Source organism: Mirounga angustirostris, unplaced genomic scaffold, assembly GCF_029215605.1.
Source record: "Mirounga angustirostris isolate CCGP_5_RB_7025 unplaced genomic scaffold, mMirAng1.0.hap1 SCAF_6, whole genome shotgun sequence".
Lineage (NCBI taxonomy): Eukaryota > Metazoa > Chordata > Mammalia > Carnivora > Phocidae > Mirounga > Mirounga angustirostris.
The window spans coordinates 154,234,940-154,256,059 of record NW_026991714.1 but is presented as its reverse complement, the minus strand read 5'-3'; the positions used below and the strand labels follow the sequence as shown (position 1 = coordinate 154,256,059).

Below are 21,120 nucleotides of genomic sequence, written 5' to 3'. Positions count from 1 at the left end.
CTGCACCCGCACCTGCACCTGCACCCACATCTGCACCTCCGTGTATACCTGCACCTGCACCCACAACTGCACCTGCACCCACACCTGCACCTGCACCCACACCTGCACCCACACCTGCACCTGCACCCACACCTGTACCTCCGTGTATACCTGCACCTGCACCCACACCTGCACCCACACCTGCACCCACACCCACACCTGCACCTCCATCTATACCTGCACCTGCACCCACACCTGCACCTCCGTGTATACCTGCACCTGCACACACACCTGCACCTGCACCCACACCTGCACCTCCATCTATACCTCACTCACACCTGCACCTCCATCTACACCTCACTCACACCTGCACCTCCATCTATACCTGCACCCACACCTACATTTCCACTCTGCTTTCAGTAGGCTGGCTGTGTTAAGTGCAGCAGGTGCACTGTTTTCAGCGTCCTTCTGCCATTCGCTACACGCCTTTCTGCTCCTTTCTGTTTTCGGAGTTCTGATTGTGGTATTCCCCGGAGCCTTTAAAAACTCCTACTTGGGTCTACTGAAATGCTCAGACATGTGACAGGGCTTCTCATCAGAAATTATTAGCTGTTATCTGTTCATCCTCGATCTCTGCCTCCTGGGACTTGAGCTCACACGTGTCCTGAATACGGCCTGCTGGTTCCAAGCCTCTGCTCATTTTAAAAATCTTGTTCAATCTGTTCTTCCAGTGGATGACTTCTAGGATTGCTGGCTCTTCCTCCCCCTGTTTCCAGCCTACTGTGAGCTCCAAGCAGGAGCTTTCCAACTTCAAATATTCCGGTTTCGAGCTCTAGTGTCTCCAGTTTCTGCGGGTTCTCCTCTCCTGAGATTCCATATCTGTTCTGTCCTTAGTATTGTCTTCCTTCAGGTTTTTGAATACATTTATATTTGTATTTTAATATAGGCGTTGAAGGATTTATCTGGTAAACCCAACATCTGGCCCTTCCCGTATCCTGACTGTGGGTCACACTTTTCTTTTTCCTTGCACATCTAGTGTTATTTGTTGTGTGCTGGACATTGTGGGTGATGCACTATGGAGTGCTTGGCTTCTGCCATCTTCTTTGGAGAAGCATTCGTTTTTGTTGTAGTAGGTGTTGAGTTAAGCATGTCTGGTGATGGACAGGCTCCGGCACTGCGGAGCCCCTCACTCCGTCCTCCTGTGACTCCTACTGCCCAGGCTGAGCTCCGATCTCGCCTCCCTGGCTCAGCGGCCCCGTGCTCTGCCAGCTTGTTCCTGATGCGGGCTGTCCCTCTGTGTAGCCCCCATGCTGTGCGTGTGCTCGGTCAGCCCTGGACGGGTCTCCCACTGTGGGGTCTGGGCGCATGCTGCCCAGAGGAGCATCATTCAGGGCAGGGCCTGCCCCAGAAACATGGCCCATTCTGGGCAGAGTCTGCGAACCTGGTTCCCTGACGAGGCGCTTGGACCTCACCCCGGCACTAACCAGGGACCCCTCACGGGCGTGGGTGGAGCCACAGGCACTCCTGCATCCTTGTCCCTGAGGTCACAGGCATACCACGCGGCATTTACGCCTCCATCTGTGCTCAGCCAGTTCAAGGGTCCTGCAGAACTTGCGTTCGGCCGAATTTGTCGATTCGCTAATGCTGGTGTCCCAGGGCAGTGGCTGTGATGTGGGGTCTCTGCCTGTTGTGGGTGGAAAAGCTCTGAGGACACTCCAGTGACACGTGCAAATGCTTGCAGAGGCCCAGCCAGAGAAGCAGCCAGGCAGGGGTGAGGGCCCGTGGGACGTGGTGGCCGTTCTGAATGGGGGGTGTTCCTCAGCTGCCAAGACCAGAGCAGGGCCCCATCCTGGGGGGCAAAGAGCAGGCTCCTGGCGGCGGCGGCGGGCAGCAGTGGGGCATGGTGGGTGGGACGGTACCTACGGACAGAGGTGGTGGCGGCAGCATCGCAAGCTTCCCGTGTCTGCTGAGCCCTCCACCCAGCAGGTCTCACTGGCATGGTCCCCAGTCTGCTGACCTGCTGCTTCTCAGCCCCAGAGCCCAGGTCCCAGCTGCTCTGCAGGGACCTCCCTGCTCGTCCCCCCGTGTGAGTCCTCCGGGCAAAGCCGGGCGGGAGCTGAAGGATGCTGGGAAGCCCAGGCGCCGGGAGGGTCTCACAGGAAGCCAGCATGCCCCGGGCCTGAGTCACACCGTGCTGTCCCTCCCCAGCCTCATGGTCCTGCTCCGTTGCCAAGTGCACATGGAGATGGCGCACATCGAGGAGGACGAGGACCGGCTGGAGCCGGCCATGCAGCACCTGCAGAAGGCCATGCTCCTGGACAGCCTCGGCCTCTACCAGGACAAGCTCACCATGGCCTTGAACCGGCTGCGCCTGTGTACCATGCTGTACCAGTCCCCCGAGCGTGCTGAGGACAAGGCCATCATGGCCATTGAGCAGGTGCCATCATGGCCTCTGCAGGGTCGCCCAGGGCCTGGGGGCCTGCAAACAGCCCGGGACAGGGTCGCTTTAGATGATGTAATAGCCCGCTCATCGTACCACCTCTTCCTGTTGCAGGCAAAAAAAGCTATCCCAAAAGATAGCGTCAGGAAGAAGCGGGCTCTCCTGGTGAATGCAGGCCTGGCGCTAGCCCCCGACACCTTCCAAATTGTGCTCGACAGTGAGAACGAGGCCAAAGGTACACACTGCTCTCACTCCTGGAGCCCAGCATGTTTCTGCTCAGGAGCCGCCCTGGCATGTGGGGGCCATGCTGTGCTCCGCACCTGCCTGTCCAGGCCTTGATGTGCGTGCGGTCTGGGGCTCTGAAAAAGCCAGGCTGGGTCTCAGCTCGGCCACTGTCACCAAGGAGCTCCTTCACAGCAGGACCAACCAGGCAGGCTGCAGGCCCGGGGTCCAGATGAGGTGTCAGCAGGGCTAGGAGCTCCCCCTGAGGTCGGGTGGAGGGCGGCTCCAGCCCCCTCTGGCTTGCAGATGGCAGTCTTCTCCGTGTCTTCACACCATCTTCCCTCTGTACCTGTTTCTCTGGGTCCAGAGTTCCTCCTTTTTAAGGACATTCGTCATAACAGATTAGGGCCCACCCTAATGATCTCATTTTAACTTGATTGTCCCCGTAAAGACACAAATAAGGTCACATTTGGAGGTTCTGGAGGTTAGGGCTTCATCATACCTTTTGGGGCGCACAGTTCTGCCCATATCACTGATCTGCCCAGCGCATCACGTCCTGTGGACAGCAGGTCTGTGCCCAGCCGGGCAGCCCCACCCAAGGCTGCCCCAAGACTTTGCTCCCCCAGTTGTCATGCCCCAGCGGTGGGAGAGGCCCGCTCTGGGACATGGTCCTCTGCTGGCCGTGGGGCTCCTCTGGGGTGTGCTCATGCCACCTTGGGTTTCCACCTCACCCTCGCAAGGGTAGGGCTGTGTCGGCAGACCTGACATGCTCCGATCAGCCAGCGTGTTGCCGCCTGCCAATAATCCAGCCGGAGGAGGCCCTGCGGCCCTGCATGGAGAGGGCTTCAGGGGGCTCCGAGGGCTGGCTCCCCAGGGCTGGCGTGTTGGCTGAGGGGGATTGGCATGTGCTGCCACCCTGTACCGATGTGCCAGGCAACCCAGCGCTCAGGGAGCCCGAGCTCTCGAAGTTTGGGCTCCGTGCACCAGAAGGAGCCTCCACCACCGAGCAGATCAAAGGGCCAGGCCATGAGGGTGGTGGGTGGGGGGTGTTGGGCAGGGGCCGGTGTGAGGGAGAGCCCACCAGAGAGGCTCCACCAGAGCCAGCAGAGCCGGGCTGCTGCAGGAGGCGGCCATGCCCGCGGCCCCCGGTCCCCGGGACACAGACACAGCTTCTCCCAGTCCTGGGGTCCCTTACCGTTCCGACGTCAGCCTGGCATTTCCATTGCCACCCTCAGTTTCCATGGGGAAATCCAGGGGCCGGTTCACCTACCTGTTTGCCAAGGCGCGGCACCACATGATCAGCGTGGACAAAGCTGCCGGGCATCTGCGGCGTCTGGGGAATGAGAATGACAAGGAGAGGTGGGTGAGGAGGCGCAGCCCCGCGGGCACCCGGCGCCAGCGCCCTGGAGGGAGGCGCGTGGGGCCCCCCGCGTGGAGCCACCGGTGCCCCCTCGGGCAGTGGCAGCAGCTCTGGGAGCTTCCTGATCTCTCGCCCCTCACGTGCTGCCCTCCTTGCTGGCTGGTGAGCAGAATCCAGATCTGGGCGGAGCTCGCCAAAGTCGCCCGGAAGCAAGGCGTATGGGATGTGTGCCGGGCGGCGAGCCGCTTCTGTCTCCTGTATGACAACGTGAAGGTGAAGAAGCTGGTGCGGCCGAAGAAAGGTACCAGGGCCCCCACCCGCGCGCCAGCCGGACACCGCTCGGGGCTTCGCGCCTTCTCTGAAGCCCGGAGCTGAGAGGCCGCGGAGCTGCGGGCAGCGGCTGGGCAGGGGCTCTCAGCGCAGGGTGGCCAGTGGGACAGGCTCCCAGTGGAGGCCGCGGTGCGGGTCAGTGCGTCTCTGCTGGGACCCAGCTCACTGTGACCCATCGGGCCCTCCATGCAGCTGTCTCGCCCTTGACTGCTGGCTCGGGTCACTCGAGGTCATCAGGGGCTCAGAAAGGGGAAGGCACCTGCTATGAGCAAGAGAACCCAGGCCGCTGAGCTGGGAGCCTGGGGGCAGAGGGCAGAGGGCAGGGGTGACCGTGGCCGAGCGTGGCCAGGCGACTTTCTCGGGAGTGTGGGGGGCAGCTCCCCGGAGGAGTTCCGGTCTAGTGGACAGTTAGGACACAGGGACGTGCCAGGGGTCCCAGATGGCCGGGGACGTGGGTGCCGCAGGCTCCATGGGGCTGGGGGCTTCTCGAGTGGCAGAACTGCACAAGCAGAACCAAGAATGTGTTGTCGGAGTGCCCGAGCCACCCCCCCTCAGGGGAGCCTTGCCCACTGGGGAGTTTTCCTCCGGCCCCTTCCTGGGCCAGGAATCCTTGTATTTTGTTTGCTAGAAAAGACGAGCATGTCAGACCGAGGCTAGAGCGCGACCCTTTCCCTCAGGAAAGAAGAAGAAGGGTGGAGACAGCCAGGCCCAGGACGCCTGGGGCCAGTCGGAGGTCACCCTGCAGAGGCAGGTGTCCCCCACCCTGCTCCGGAAGTTCGCGGAGGTGGGGTTCATCAGTGCAGAGGTGCGTCCCTGCTCCGTGGCGTTGTGGGTGTGCCCTCAGCTGGGCACCTGCAGCTCCCCCCGAAGACCGTCTCCCAAAACGGCAGTGCAGAGGAGGGCCGTTTTCCTGGGTTCACAAACGTATTGTGATTATGTGTCAATACCTGTTTTTCCTTAGAAATCATTGCTCAGCCTGGCACCCAAAGTTCTGGAGGTACTAACGTGACGGTTGCATTTTGGGGGTGTTTGCTTCAACCGCACTTGGAGTGAGGTGTGCGTGTTGTATCTACTCCCGTCAGAGGGGGGCCGGCCTTGCCGGGGTTCACCGTTGCCTCCCGCAGTGGGCACACGGGGGCCCCAGGGTCAGCGCTGGGGCCGCGGGGCTGAGCTCTCCGCACGCCACCCACACCTGCACCCAGGGAGGCGATCCGTGGTGACATCTTGTCACTCCACCATCGTTGGGGCCACTGTGGACTGTTTGTCTTGGCGTCAGTGGGGCTAGAGCCTCTGATGGAGTCTGTGCCGTGAGCTGGGGACACGGTGACCACGGGGCCGAGCCTGGTGCTGGGGAGCAGACAGCCGGTGGCGGCAGGGCCGTCCACCCTCCCGCCCCCCGTGTGCGGCCCCTCCGCCCATGCTGGTGCCCTCAGCCGCCGTCAGTATCTCCGCGCACTCGCGGAGTGGCCGGGGGGCGGGGGACAGACGCCCAGAAGGGACTGTGTCCGAGCAATGGCGTGAGCGGGGCTGTGCCCTTAGAACGGGCCTTCTCTTCCTGAGTGTTTATGGGGCAGGTGGGGGCAGGGAGGACACTCTGAGAAGACCATGGGGTTCATCACAGGGTCTGCCCACGCCCCTGACCGCTCCTGCCACATACTTCCTCTGCAGGCCACTGTCCAGTTGCTGCGCTCAGAAGGCGTGGAGCTAAATAACCATCCGCACCCGCCGGAGGACCTGAGCCAGCACTCGGCCGGCTACACGGTCGAGTCCCCGGAGGACAGCGCGCAGTGGATCACGTACCAGTAGGTGGCCTGACAGGGCCCGGGCGTCCCCAGCAGCTGCGGGCCCGGCTTGTCCACGGAGTGCGGGCTGGGTGGCCAGGGGCGTCAGGGCCCAGACCCGGGGTGGCTGCGCCCGGACCACGTGTGTGGCTTGTGTTGCATGTGACACACGTGGGTCCTCCCAGTTAGTGTGTTATTAGAACAGGAGAGCAGGGGACGGTCTTCGTGGCGGGAGTGTGGAGGAGGGGCGGCTCTGCTCACAGGAGGGGCCGTGGTCCGCTCTCCCCACGGGACCGGCCCACGTGTCTGGGCCTCCGTCATCCTGAGTGTGGATGGGAAGGAGCACTTTGTGTGGGACCGCCCAGAAGACGTGCCACGTGAACCACCACAGAAACAGGCACGAGCTCGAGGAGCGGTGTTAACGTGATGGGTTTTAGTCGCCTTTGATCTAAAACTAAGTATTTTTAAAAGGGAACGTGGTAACGAGTGGCTACCCATACATCTCACAGGAACCATCGACCCTCCAACTGCTCACTCGTTAAGGGGGGCGGTGAGCTGCTTTCCCTGTCGGTTCCACCAGTCAGCAGGCTCTTGGCCGCCGCCCGCTCCCATGGAGGGTGGCACGTTCATTTAGCGCACATGACGTTTGTCTCGGTGTTTGTTACGTGGACGGGTGTCTTTGCCTGAGTCCTCGGAGTGTCGCACGGAGCACAGCCCGGGCCTCTGCCCCCGAGAGCCTGCAGCCACGTGGCGGGGCATGCCAGGCCTGCTGGGGGCCCTGCCTACAGTGGCGGAGGCTCAGTTAACCACAGCCCAGGCCATACCTGACCCACTGATGCTTCTGTATGGCCCACACGCTAAGAGTGGTTTTGACATATGAAAAATTTGTAAAATAAAAAGGAGAAAAATGTGCCACAGAGACTACCTGTGGCTCACGAAGCCTAGACTACTTGCTGTTTGGCCCTTTACCGAAAAGGTGTTGGGAACATGGGTCCAAGAGAATGGGCCGCCCTGCGGGGGCGAAGGTGAGGCTGCAGAGGGGACAGGTGGCCAGCAGCCGGGGGCCCGGAGGGAGGTTTGCGGGCCAGGCACAGAGTGGGAGGGTGTGATCTGCGTGTGTGGAACTCAGGGCCGAGGGAGGACGTCCAGCTGGGGGACGGGATGCCGGGCAGAGCTGGGCCCCAGGAGGGAACGCAGTGGGTCCAGCAGGCAGCCCCAGCAGGGGCACCTTTCTGACCCCAGACGCCACAGACAGCTGGGCCATCGGCAGATGTCATGCTGGCCGTTTGAGAAAGGTCCTGTTGCAAAGGAAGAGCCTGACGGGGTGCGTTGTGGCGCAGGACCTGGATCGAGAGTCTGTCGCAGAGTGCCATGCACAGCTGGTTGCGGTCCGCCGAGATCGGACAGGAGATCCGGGAGGGCTGGATCGTGCAGAACGCCGTGGTCTACGTCCTGAACCACAACCACCACCTCATCGTGGCCGGGCGGCAGAAGGAGCTTGTGGACACCCTGGACCACCTGCTGAGCATCGTCAAGGCCACGGGCCACAGCGGGTAGGTGTGGCTGGCGGGCACTGCATGCCCTCCTGGCCCCCCGGGCTGGCTCCATCCTGATGCCCCGGAGACCTCGATTCAGGCCTGGGAACTGTGGGGTCGCACGAGGGTCCGCTGTGGGGGTGCTGCCCCAGGACCCGCCCCCCGCCACCGTCCTCCTTCCGCTGAATGGCCGGGCCGCTGTTGGCTGGTGTGTGGTGGTGACAGGGACGCGGGGAAACCTGTGGGGATGCAGGGAGGGCTGCTCAAGCATCCCCAAGCAGACGCTCGCCCTCGCCCGCACGCAGCCCCCCTCGGCCCCCGCAGCGCCCCGCACAGATGCCTGCCAGCCTCACTCTTCCAGACAGAAGGATTTTAAGGACTGTTTGCTGAGACCCAAGTCCCTTGGGAAAATGGAAGGAAAGAGCAACCCCGTCTACGAATCTCACTCTCGTTTTGGAGAGGGTTGAAAATCTGCATCTGTGCTTTCTTATCCAGGTGGATGTGAGCCTTTGAGCTAAAATTAAACATTTGAAACCAAGTTGGGTTAAAGTTTGCCTGACAAGGATGACGTTTCAGAACTCTCCTTTGTTGTTGGTGGTTTGGCTTTTCGTCTGAGCAATAAGATTTTAGATTTTTGCATCACATACTGAGGTAGAGGCGTCGCAATGGGCCGGAATGTAGCAATGCGTGTGTGGATTTTTGTAAGTGACAAACAACAAAAATGGACCACGAGATCCAGAACTGCTCAGCAGGCCCCACGGACGCCCCTCTGACTCAAGCGCCTGCTGGGACCCCGTGGACACTAGCGTGTCCCCCGTGGCAACTCCCCTGCAAATTGCCATTGTGGATGGGGATCAGACTTTGAGTCCCTGATTCTTGACACATGGAGACCATTTTCGACCATTTTTACTGACCCATGGGCAAGCCTGAGGCATGAGTAAGGCCAGACAGGCAGATGCCCCAGAGCGGGCACAGAGGCCAGGAGGGTCTCTCTGTCCAGCCCCCAGCAACGCCCTGAGGAGCCCGCCCACCTGGCACGGGGTGGCTGGGGGCACCCTCTGTGTGAAGGCCACCTGTGGCGGGGGACTGAAGCGTCCCCAGTGCAGCCCTCATCACAGCCAGTGTCCCCTGGACGGTCTGAGAACAGCTCCATGAACCGGGGCCGGAACCACGGGCGTCTGTGTGTTTCGTCCCAGCAAGACGGGAGCCGGGACTCCTGAGGTCCGCGCATCTGCCTCTGCTTGAGTCTGTGCGTGTGACTGTGTTCTCACCACCGGTACGTTGCTTTCCAGAGACCCCACCATGTTGGTGATGCTCTGCAATGCGTTGGCTCGAGGCTTGATTCTTAACTGGATTCCAGCCCAAGTGCCAGAAAAATCCAAAAGACCCATGCGCTCAAACCTGTTTCACACACCACTGGACTCGGTAGCCAGCTCTGAAGTCAGGACTGCGGTGGAGGTACGATCCCCACCCCGCGCGAGGCCAGGAGACCCTCACTCAATTAGTGGAGGCGACAGATGGCAGAGCAGTTAGGAGGTGGGGTTTCCACGGCCAGGAAATGGGGTGCAGGGCAAGGAGGGGTGGGAAACGTGCAGTTCTCTAAAAATAAGGAAACAGGAGAGCCCTGGATGTTCTCGGGGAGCGGGTCACCGGCTGTAGGTGGGGGTCAGGCCACCCGGCCTCAGGGCTGGAGCCTGCTTAAACCACCCATGTGGTCTGGCCAGGAGCCATGTCTACTGATTCTTAATCCTTTGGGTCTCGGCTCAGGTTTCCCTGTAAAATTCAGGTCATAAGAGCAAGGACCTGTGTGCTTTAGGTCTGCGAGTTTGCCCTGAGCCTGACGGACGGGACTGTGCACAAGGAGGCGGTGCCCACCAGCGCCCGGCAGCAGCTCATCGCCACCTGGGTGAAGGCCAAGCAGCTGCTGCAGCAGCAGATTGGGCCGCGGCTGGGCATGGACGAGCAGGTGCCCATACCCCGGGTGCTAGCCAGCATCTGGGAGTGCCCAGGGGCTTGGGGAGGCTCGTCCCATGTGCCCGGACCTGCGGGGCAGGCGCCTCCTGCTGAAATCTTCCCTTGTCTCCCACCTGGGGCCTCGCCAACCTGGGCACGGGGAGCGCTCCCTCCTCCTGCAGGGCGGCGCTTGCCCTCCTGGAAAGTCTGTCCCCAGTGAGGTCACCGCCCCGGCCGGCCGCAGCATCCTCTCCTTAGTCCTGGGGCCTTCTGTGGAGGTGCCCTCAGGACAGAGGGAGCCCCCTGAGCTGGGAACCCGAGGCTGTGGGGGTGGGGCTGGCGGCCGAGCAGGGACCTGGAGCGGAGAGGGTCAGGGGTCCACAGCCTCTGCTCCCACAGACGTGGGTTCTGAGTTGGTGGGCAGTCAGAGCGGGCACCTGGGCTGCGGGAGTGCAGCCCCATCACGCCGGCCAGCCCAGCTGCCAGCCCTCCTGCCTGGAAGGGGATCTTGGAGAGACCCCGCAGTGGCTCTGGCGGTCGCCACTATGCTCACGTGTCCTGGCACGTCTGGGCACCCTGGGCTGACGACGCTCTCGCTCCCTTCTCCTAGAGTCCCAACGAGGACGTCAACTCAGTGACGCGGGTCCTCGTCGCTCTGGAGATGTACTCCAGCAATGGGCTGGGCCTCATGGACTTCACCGTGCCCCCCTTGGCCCAGGTATGCATCCCCCGACCTGAGGCCGCTCGTTGAAACCCGACACGGAGCCAGGGTCGGGGGGCCTTGCCTGAGGGGGCAGACTTGGCGCCCTGTGGAGCGACCCCATCCTCGTCACAGCGCTCAGCTGCGTCCCGCAGGGCACCTGAGTTTGATGCCACGTGGCAGCTTCCCCGTGTGCCTTCTCCACGCTCACAGACGCCCCTTTTCCCCCCCGGAAGTTGGTGAAGATGGCTTCCGAGTGCAGCTGGTCGGACCCCCTGGTGGAGCTGCAGACCCTCATGCGGCTGACTCACTTTGCGCACGCGGCCCACGACTACGAGGTCACCATGCTCTGCTCTCAGAAGGCCATCCAGACGGGCATTCGGTACCTGAGGATGTGTAGCCCGTAAGTAGCCTCCCAGCACCGGACTCCTGGGGTCCCGATGATTCCCCAAAGGTCAGGAGGGGTACGTGAGGGGTTCGTATCACACATTGTGTGCAGCGCCGAGGAACAAGGCAGGCAGAGGTCACAGCGCGAGCGCCAGCCCCTCACCAGGCCCCGGCTCATCCCAGCCAGTTTCCCAGCCTCGCCCGTGCGTCCACGCTGCCTCCGCCTGCCGACTCTGCCAGCCAGGCCGGCCTCAGCGGCCATGGCCCCCGAGAGCTGTGTCCAGGGCCCCGAGGCCTCACCAGCCTCCCCGGCTGTGACGGGACAGGCACGGAGGCGGAAAGGGGCTCCCGGATCGGCCGTCTGCCGTTCCCGAGGGACCCAGAGCTTTGATTCCGGGAACTGTGACGAGGCCACGTACATTCAGGGTCGCTGCCCGCTCCCCGCTCCCCACAGGCCACGGTGATGCTGGTGGCCTGTGGCTGTTGTAAATGTTTCTGAGGTAAAGACAGCCTCCCTTGAGGTTCCTTTTCGGGTTATTTCCTGAAAACAACGAAATCACTGACCTGAGGGTATGAAGACCTTCGCGGTGGCCAAACAGCAGGTCTGGTTGTCCGAGGCCAGATCCCAGGTGTGCCTGCCAGCCCCGTGATGCCAGCCTCGGGCCGTGGCCCCGTCCCAGGCTGCAGCAGCGTGATTGGGAGCTGGGGGTGGTCTGTCTCTCACTCCGACTCCCGGGGACGGGGACGCCTCCGCCACGTCTCAGTGGCAGCTCCACAGCCTGCGTCAGACACGCCCGATGTGAGTTTGGGGGCCAACAGGCGAATGCCCCCTGAGGTGTCTTCACACCCCGGCCGGCCCGTGGCCAGGGCCTCAGCACAGGGGCCGGTGGAGGCTGGTGCACCACGGGCACCGGGCACCCGAGGGGCTCTGCGGCGTTGCCTCATTCACTCCCAGGAGCCGCTGTCTGGTAGGCACCATGGCTCCCACTTTGCTGGGGGAAACTGAGGCAGGTAGAGGCCACACCACCGGCCTGAGGCCACCCTGCCGGCAGGTGCAGAGCTGGGCCTGGGCCCAGGCGTCTGGTTCTACAAGCCCACGTTCCCAGAGACCACGGACACTGCCTCTCGGATGTGAGCATGGCACCCACTCTGTCAGCTGGAGCACGCCGGAAGCTTCCAGAAGAGTCAGCCATGGCCCCTGTGAGTGCGCGTCCCCAAGTTTGGGCGCAGCACAGGGTGACGGGAGCCCCCAGGCCGCAGGGCAGTAGGAGAGGCCCCCCACCCACGGGGGGGCTCTGAGGGCCTGGGCCCAAGGAGTGAGGTCCGTTCCTGGAAAGTCCTGGGAAAACCATCTGAATTGGACTAGGAACCCTCATATTTGGTTAGTTTACGTAACTTCCTCCAGAGTCAGACATCATGGGGCAGCTCCCGTTCTGAGAGCCTGCGTGAGCACCAGCTGCCCCGAGAACAGAAGACAGAGTCTCGCGCTTCAGCCGCCGACTTTCCGTTAGACCCCTTCCCCCGGGGGGCTGCAGCGTAGAGACCGGGCTGGAGTGGTGTGTGCCCACCAGGGCCCGCCCTCCTCAGACGGGACGCTCTAGTGCAGAGGCCTGGCATGGGGGAGTAGCAGGTCGAGGCAGGAGACCCAGCGTGAAGAGGGCCCACGGGGGCACAGGAAGCTCGCTCCAGGGGCGGCCACGTGGCCGTAAAGCTGGGGGGCTGCAGGCACTGGCCCAACCTAGCGGATAGCAGAGCAGGTGACAAGGTGGCCCCACAGGGAAAGTCAGGGTGGACGCCTAGGACCCTGGGCTGCATGACCCGTCAAGACAGGGCCGCCCCGAGGGAGCCCGGAGCTCAGGGCTGCGCCTCTGAGGCCCAGCGGTCACCAGAAGCTGAGGCATAGGTCTCCCGAGTGCCCAAGCCGTGAACATCTGTTGGGATGAGGTGGAGCTGGATGAGGTTTCCCCACGAGAGGGGAGGAAAGGTGGGCGGGCGGAGGGCGAGGGCTCCTGGAAAGTGGTAGGAGCCGCAATCTACGGGCACGCGGTTGACTAAGCCCCCGAGGACCTGAGCGTTTGGGACATGTGCCTGCCAGCCTTGCCCACGATGCCCGTGCCCACCATCCCCCAGCCGTGGGGACGTCAGAAAGGCTCCCTGGGAAAGCAAAGGTGATGATGGGGCCTGTCGTTTCTCACCACCAGCACTGAGGGGCTTTCCATCACGAGTGACCCTTCCTCTAAAATAGTGTGGACGGTGCTGAGGCCAGACATTATTTTTTCTCAACAATCTGTAATGAGAGTAACTTTGCGACTTCCCACCCAGGCTTGCCGTGCAGCGGGTGGGGACGGAGGGGCGGTCTCTGGCCAAGCAGCTCGAGGGCTGCAAGCAGGCTGCGTGCTGCTGGCCTCAGCCCACGCCAGCACCCATGGGCTGAGACAGGATGTGCAGCAGCCCGGACAGAGCTCCTGGCTGCTGCCGGAAGTCTGGCCCCGGGCAGGGCATCGGTGCTCCACCCGCCACCAGCTCTCCGCCAACCAGCGTAAGGCTGTGCCCGTCAGCAGATGGGCCGAAGCCATGTACCGAGAGCTCCCCAGCAGCATCTTAGCCACGCTCTTAAATAGGGAAAATTACTCTGATGCACGACTGCACAACGATCAGAGGACATCAAGAAAACCCCTCAACATATCTGGAAAGGTGCAGCATTTAAGAGCTAAAGCACAGTGTTGCTGTGGAAAAGGAATAATGAAGGACCGGAGATCTCTTGAGCAGAAATCTCGCAGGAAGTAGATGAAGAAGGACAGACGTACAGAAAGCGTGACAGAAGCCAGAAGACACGTGGGACATTTAACTTTTGGAACTCCAGAAGGAGCAGAGTGCTCTTGAGAAAGAAGTTTGAGTGGGGGGTGATGAGGAGAGGCCCCAGGCGCACGGCCCACCTCGTGAGCGGCCCTGCCACCAATGAGCAGCAAGGGGAGCAAAGAGACCCTCACGTGCAGACCACGGGGACACGTCGAGTCACCACAGATGGAGGGTCCAACAAGGTCGCAGGAGACAGAAGTGCGACAGGCTTCTGAGAACCCATCACTGGAAGGTAGAGGAAAAATGGAGCTTTCTAGGTGAAAATAATTTTGAGCCTAGAATTCTAATTCACCCAAACTATCAGTCAAGTCCATGGATGTGGAAAGCCATTTTTAGATGGACAGAGACCTAGAATATATATGTCCCACACACCTGTTTTTAGAAAGTTCCTTGAAGGATATGCTCTAGAAAAACAAGGGAATAAACCAAAAAAAGAGGAAAATGTGGGATGTTGGAAATAATAGATTCAACCCAGAAAAGTTGTCAAGCTGCGCTGCTAGCTGAGAGAGCCACCTGCCTAAACTGGAGCAGGATGGAGGAGGGCCTGGCGAGTTAAGGGCAGGGAAGACAGACGACCCAAGGTGTTGTGGTAAAGGAAAATAATACAATGGAGAGAAAGCCAGTTGGAAACTCCAGAAGACACATTAAGTCATACACAGCTTGACTCCTCAGTGAAGAACATTCACGTTATCACGGTGTTCACTGATACTTTAGTTTTAGGATTAACATTTTGACAAAGGAAACCTCTTTGTGATTACTTAGCGAAAACTAACTGTTACCAGTTTTGACAATACAAAAGGGAAAGTGCAGACGACACGCTTTAGTAGGGGAGGGGCGTGTCCGGAAGGGAGGAGAATGGGATAACGTCCTTGCCCGAGAAGGTGAGCAGTCAAGTGTCACCGGCTCAGGGTCCTCAAGACCTGGAGCTAGCATAGTATTTTCAGGTACAAAGATGATAAATAGGGGAATTAAAATAATGCTGTAATCAGCCGTACTCGTAGGTTGGAGGGTCTGAGTAAGTTAAGCTTCCGTGGATCATTGTAAGAGCTCCCCCGGGGGACGTGTGAGGTCGGCACGTTGGGAATCAAGTGAGATGCCAGGGTTTTAGAGGCAAGCGCATGCCTGCTGGAGGACTGGGCTGAGTGTTTAGAAGTCATTCCGTCTGGGGAACAGCGCTGGGAGCCAGGTGGGAGGTAGTTATTCCTGAGCACGTGCAGGCGCCACTTTGATAACAGTTCAGACGTTATCGTGAAAAGAGAAACTGCGAAGACATTGTTACAGAAGGAGGCGGTACTTGAGTTGAGTGCTGCTGCGTGCGTCCTGTAGTCGGGCTAAAAGGTCCTTCGCTGCTGGCCGAAGGCCGGTCAGGAGGACGCGGCAGGTAAAAGTACGTGTGCCCTGGCTTCGCCATTCTTCGTCAGTGATTCTTAAGCTGAGTTTTATTTTAGAATGATAAATCTCATACTAAGATAAAAATATAAATATATACATAGAGTAATAGGGAAATACAGGTTCTATAAAAATTTAATTTCCAATTTCCAGGCTGACTTTTGAAAACATTTGTAGAACGTCGCTGCCCTCTAGTGGTCACCACTGTCACTGCACGCGGTGGAATTGCCCGTCTGGCCTGGCTTTGGCTGGGCTTCTCGCCCTTCATCCAACCACAGCGGGGTGCTAGCTGTGTCTAGGGACGCTACTCCATGCTAGGCGGCTGGAGAGGCGCACAGCAGTGGTCCTTGGCTCTGTAAGACATGCCACGCTTTGTAGTGATCTTGCTGGGCACTCAGAGCACTGGACCCTGTGCCCGGGCAAGCAGGGTACATGGTCACACTCAGCCACATGGCATGCACTGCAGATGATTCTTTTTTCTTTTAATTACACATATTACAAATTTTTGTGCTAATTTTTCCGTTTTGCAAGTTATATGAAGAAACTCTAGTGTGGCATTGGTCACAGAGTAATTTTATAATAGCACTTCATATTAAATAGTAAAAATAATTTTTAGTTTTTAGTGAAAAATAATACAGTTACTAATCAATAAGTATTTTCACCTTTGAGTGTTTAATTACCAGATTAATTTTCACATTCACACTATCAATGTAAAGGAATATACATTAATAAGAAATTTCATGTGGATCCCTAAAATAGCCACAAAATAGGTTAAAAGGAAGTAGTCTACGAATATTTGGGACATTTCTACTTTGTTCAACATTTTTATTTAACATAATCGTCAGTGTTGGGTCTTTATACAAATTTGAAAGTTCCTTTTCTACATTTCTGGCCATGATACAGTAACGGATAATATACTCTTGTTCTGCGGAAAAAAAAAAAAAAAAAAAAAAAAACCAAAACTGTAGAGCTCAACAAAATACATGAAATAATCATTTTCAGGCATTGGACAACAGATGGTCCAAAGCAGAAATTTTTGCAAGAAGGGAACATCAAAAGTGGGCTGTCTCCACATTCACCCTTACTTTCTTCCAGGTGGGGTTGGAGGACTGTTCAAACACCAGCGCTGGGGAGTGGAGGCCAGACAGAAAACATACTGGGGTAAAACAGGGATCCATGCCGGGGGCTGCTAAGGCAGCTGACATTTACAGGATATGATGTGAGAGAGGAGGTTACTGTACAGAGCGTGTGTGCTCACAGGCACTGAGGTGTGGTCTCTAAGCTAAAAAGAGATGGTGGAATTGACCAACAAGAGTCAGGGAGGCTTCATGGAACTTGCCAGGCATTCAAAAAGATCACACCTTAGGAATAGGGCTATAAGGGCTACCGTAGACTTGCCCTAAAAAGCCTCATTCCAATCTTGATAAGCTGAGCAGTAAATTAACTGCCTGTCAGAACAAAACCCAACCTTCTTTTAAAGGAAGGCAACCATCATCCACACTCCCAACAGTATACTCTCAACAGTAGAGCCCTTACAGTGTCCAGCGTTAAGATAAAAAATTACTAGACACATGGGAAAACAAGAAAGTGTTCTCCCATGCAAGGAGAAAACACAGTCAATAGAATAGAAACAGTTGGACGCCTGCATGGCTCAGTGGGTTAAGCATCTGCTTTTGGCTCAGGTCGTGATCCCAGGGTGCCGGGATCAAGCCCCAAACTGGGGGGGGCTTGTCTGTCTCTCTCTGCCCCTCTCCCCTGTTCCTGCTCACACTTTCTCTCTCTCTCTCTGAAATAAAAATAAGTAAATCTTTAAAAAAATAGAATAGAAACTGTCAACAGACCCATATATGGCACAAATTTTGGAATTAGACAACAAATTTAAAATTTAAATTAAAACAACCATTCTAAATACAAGAATATATTTTTAGTGGAAAAACTAAAACTAAAACTAGTATACAAGTGGGGGATTTCAACAAAGAAATGAAAACTGTAATAAAGAACTAAGTGGAAATTCTAGAACTGACAAATTCAGTATCTGGAAATATTACTGGAGAGCTTAACGTGTGAACACTGAAAATGTGATAAGTAACTCTGAATGCAGGTCAACAGAATACTGAAACAAAAGCACAGGGAAGACAGAAAAGCAAAATGAACAGAACTTTAGCAACATGTGGGGCATAATCAAGTGGCCTAACACACATGTAATGGGAGTCTCGGGACAGAGGCAAGAGAGGGAGGCAGAAATACACATATTTGAAGATAGACTAGTTTACATTTTTTCAAATTCAGTTAAAAACATCAACCCAGAGATCCAAGACTTTCTTTTTTTTTTTTTTTAAAGATTTTATTTATTTATTTGAGAAAGAGAGAATGAGAGCGAGCACATGAGAGGGGGGAGGGCCAGAGGGAGAAGCAGACTCCCTGCCGAGCAGGGAGCCCGATGCGGGACTCGATCCAGAGACTCCAGGATCATGACCGGAGCCGAAGGCAGTCGCTTAACCAACTGAGCCACCAGGGAGCCCGAGATCCAAGACTTTCAATGACTCCAGGCAGGATAAACACAAAGAAAACCACACCTATTTTCACTGTAGTCAGGTTGCTGCAGACCAAAGGTAATGAGAAATCATTGGAAAGAAGTCAGAAGGCAAACAGATGCATGACATATAGGAAAGCAAGGTTAAAACTGCAGACTTCTCAGCAGAAACAATGCAGACTGCCTAACACTTTAAGTGTGAAAAAGAAAAACCTGTCTATAATTCCATGTCCAAGAATAGCCTTCAGAAAATGAAGGCAAAATCAAGACGTGTTAAGATAAACTGAAGGTAAGATAATCCATTCCTAGAAGAGATGCCAAAAGAAATTCTTCAGGCTAAAGGAAGATGATAGCAGGTGGAAAGCTGGTCCAAGAAGCCATGGAGAGTACCCAAAGTGGTGAATGTGTAAGTAAATATAAAAGGCTTTCACCCTCAGTTCTTCAGTTCTTTAAAAGACATTTGCCTGTTTAAAACCAAAGTACATTGAATTGTGGGATTATTAATAAATGTAGAAGTAAAATGCATGACAATGATAACACAAATGATAGGAATGAGGTACATAGAAGTATACTGTTAAGAGTTCTGACATCACCTGTGAAATGGTAGAACACTGATCCAAGCTAGACTGTGCTAGTTAAGGATGTATGTTGTAATCTCTAGAGCAAATCCTCAAACATGATTAAAAAAAAAAAGTGTTACTAAAAATCCAATAGAGAAGACAAAATGGAATACTAAAAAATATTCAATTAACCCAAAAGAGGGGAGGAAAGAAACGACATAGGGGCTGAAAGGAAAGCAAAGAATAATGGAAGATTCAACCCCAACCACATCCCTGAATCTACTAAATGTAAATGGACCAGCACTCTAGTTAAATATGCAGGGGTTATCCCACTGGATACAATAAGTAAGACCCAACTAGAAGCTATTATCAAGAGACACTTCAAAAATAAAGACTCAGGTGGCCCATGGAGGGAGTCTGCCCAGGAACCAGCATATTTCTCCCAGAATAAGTCCAGTGCCCCCTGAGTGAGTTTCAGGGGTTTGCTCCCCTCCAGCCCTGGACAGGGGGTGACATCTTAGTGTACGTGGTGTTGTATGTGCACAAGCCACGGTGTGGCTAGGATAGTAAACACTGAGGGAGAATGGATCACACGGCATTCTTGACGTTGCTTTGAGTCAGAAACTCATAGGACTGGGCTCTTGGCACACGGTGGAGGCCCTCTGAGACCACACTCACTGGGGCACAGGGAATGGAGCTCCATTGTTCCTGGGGGTGCTCGGCCATCCTATGGGGGAGCAGGGCAGAGGGGCTTGTGATGCTCACCCATTGCACAACAGAAACAGTCTACAAATGAGTCACTTAAAACACCAGGCCCTGACTCCACGTCACGGTCCTGTGGGTTGACTGTGTTCAGCCAGTCAGTTGTGATTTGGGGCCTTTCATGAGGTTACTGTGGATGCCCCCAGGGCTCGTTTACCTTTCTGCATAGCACCTGTCTCCCCTGAAGAGCCGTCCTGCATGTGAGGCACTTATCTGTCTCCAGGGTCGAGACTGAACTCGTGGCGGAGATGCTGAGCACCACAGCCTGCATCCAGGGCAGGAGCATCATGGAGAACCTGAAGGGGAGAAAGCAGCTGCGCCTGGTGGCTGCCAAGGCCTTCGTAGAGAGCGCCAAGTATGCTGTCTTGTGCTGAGTGGCCAGTGGGTTTGGGGTGCATACTGCGCATGGGATAAATGGCGACTGCAGGACCATGAAATGAAGGACACGATGCTCAGTGGGGACTGTCACTAAGGCTGGCTCTCCCTTGGTGGCCCCATGGCCAGAGCTATCTCACCCTTTGTGGTGACCCCCCACCCCACCCCACCCCCTTGGGCATGAGCGGGGCACCACGTGGCCATCAAAGGGAGGGAGCACACATGTCATGGGGTGTTCTGTGGCACCCAGCCCCACCGCCTCCCCTGTAAATCCAGAAGCCTCACACGTTGCTGCTGTGTTGTCCATCCATGTCTGCACCTCTCCAGGTCAGGAATTCCCTTTCAGGTTTGGGGGCATCGCGAGGAACAGCGCCCTGGTGATGCTGGCTGTGAGGCACTATTGGAACACCTGGCTTCCGTTCCTGTCTTCTGCAGCCAACAGGAAGAAAGCCAAGAACGTCACACAGAGGATCATCAGCATCATCAACAAGACAGAAGCGAAAAAGCAGGTGTGTTGTGTGGGGCCACGGTGGGGCAGGCTTCTTCCAGAAAGGGTGGGCAAGATCCCGAGGAAAGACAGACCCCATGGAGCAGTTGAAACCAGGAACATGAAGGCCAGCAGAGTGGGGGGCTTGGAGGACAATGACATCTCCAAAATCCCAGCTGGGCAAAATCCCACCTCTCCTTCCCTCCTCTCCTAGAGAACGCTGACCCATACCCAGAAAGCTCCAGCAGGAGAGAGGAAGGATGGAGGAGGTGGGAACGGAACAGTAGACTCAGACAGATGAGGAAAACCACAGAAGAGCCAAAGTCCTGGCCTGACTCCACCCCACGCCCACCCCACACCAGCACGTGTGGTCTTGGTAAAGGGACTGTCTGGCTAGCTCCCTCTGTCCACCTGGCCCCGAGGCCGGCAGAACTGGGCCCAGACTTAGCTTGAGAGGGTGTGTGGAGGTCAGTGAGGGCTGCCCCATCTGCCTGCTGACCACGTGCATCCTGCGCACATCCTAGAGATTTCCAGCCCCAGGACTCGGCTGCCCACAGAGCTTGCAGCACCTTTCCTATCTGCCAGGGAAGGCCACACTCATACCTATAAACCTGCGGTTTTCAGCAGGGCCCTTCTGAAAGGAAGGCCCGCAGGTCGAAGGCTTTGGCAGACAGAGGTCTGTGGTCAGACCATCTGGAACAGAGCCCATGGACGGAGCTTCTTGAGCCCTCAGTCCAGCCCATATGTCCAGCAAAACCTCAGAGGCCAGCAGCCAGACAAGCTATGGGAGGTTTGGCGGGGATAGGACGAGATGGGGGAGCCACCCTCTATGCTGATTCCAGAGCTGGGCCTTCCCAAGGCTGTCCCTGGCCCAGGAGACTGCTGTTCAAGAGACAGCAAGAAGAAAATTGAAAATCATAGCCTCATACAAGAAATTGATCGATGCTTCTGATTTTCTTACTAAGATATTAATGACCTCTGATAGTCTAAGCCAGGGGTGGGCAAACCACCACCCACAAGCCAAATCTAGCCTGTCTCCTGTTTTTGTCAATAAAGTTTTATTGGGACAGAGCCATGCCTGTTCGTTTACATCTTGTCTGTGGCTTGGCTACAACAGCAGAATGGAGTAATTGTGACAGAGACCATGTGACCCACAAAGCCACAGGTACTTACTATCTGGCACTACAGAAAAAGTTTGCCAAGCCCAGGTCTAGACATTTATAAAACTTAACCTAAAGTTCAGTTTTTGCCAATTTGCTTTTTAAAACTGTGGTAAAATATACATAATTTAATATTTACCATTTTAACCATTTGAAAGTATACAATTCAGTGACCTTAATTATATTTACAATGTTGTATGACCATCACCAGTATCTCTACCTGAAACTTTTTCATCATCCCCAACAACATCCCCATCATCTCCTGTCCCCATTAGACAACAGCTCTGCTTTCTGTCTCTATGAATGGG

At 56.4% G+C, this 21,120-nt stretch overlaps 1 protein-coding gene across 1 annotated transcript in view; it reads left to right on the top strand.

Moving 5' to 3' along the window:
- The window catches only part of CFAP46 (cilia and flagella associated protein 46), a 100,720-nt gene that overhangs the window by 24,130 nt on the left and 55,470 nt on the right, over positions 1-21,120 (top strand). The window contains exons 12-24 of the mRNA XM_064595551.1: positions 2,188-2,416; positions 2,534-2,654; positions 3,877-4,000; positions 4,172-4,302; positions 5,009-5,136; positions 6,000-6,133; positions 7,453-7,665; positions 8,940-9,105; positions 9,464-9,613; positions 10,211-10,318; positions 10,537-10,703; positions 19,014-19,145; positions 19,512-19,674. Of these exons, the coding sequence (XP_064451621.1) occupies positions 2,188-2,416; positions 2,534-2,654; positions 3,877-4,000; positions 4,172-4,302; positions 5,009-5,136; positions 6,000-6,133; positions 7,453-7,665; positions 8,940-9,105; positions 9,464-9,613; positions 10,211-10,318; positions 10,537-10,703; positions 19,014-19,145; positions 19,512-19,674 (1,966 nt within the window). The remainder of the gene's footprint in view (positions 1-2,187; positions 2,417-2,533; positions 2,655-3,876; positions 4,001-4,171; positions 4,303-5,008; positions 5,137-5,999; positions 6,134-7,452; positions 7,666-8,939; positions 9,106-9,463; positions 9,614-10,210; positions 10,319-10,536; positions 10,704-19,013; positions 19,146-19,511; positions 19,675-21,120) is intronic.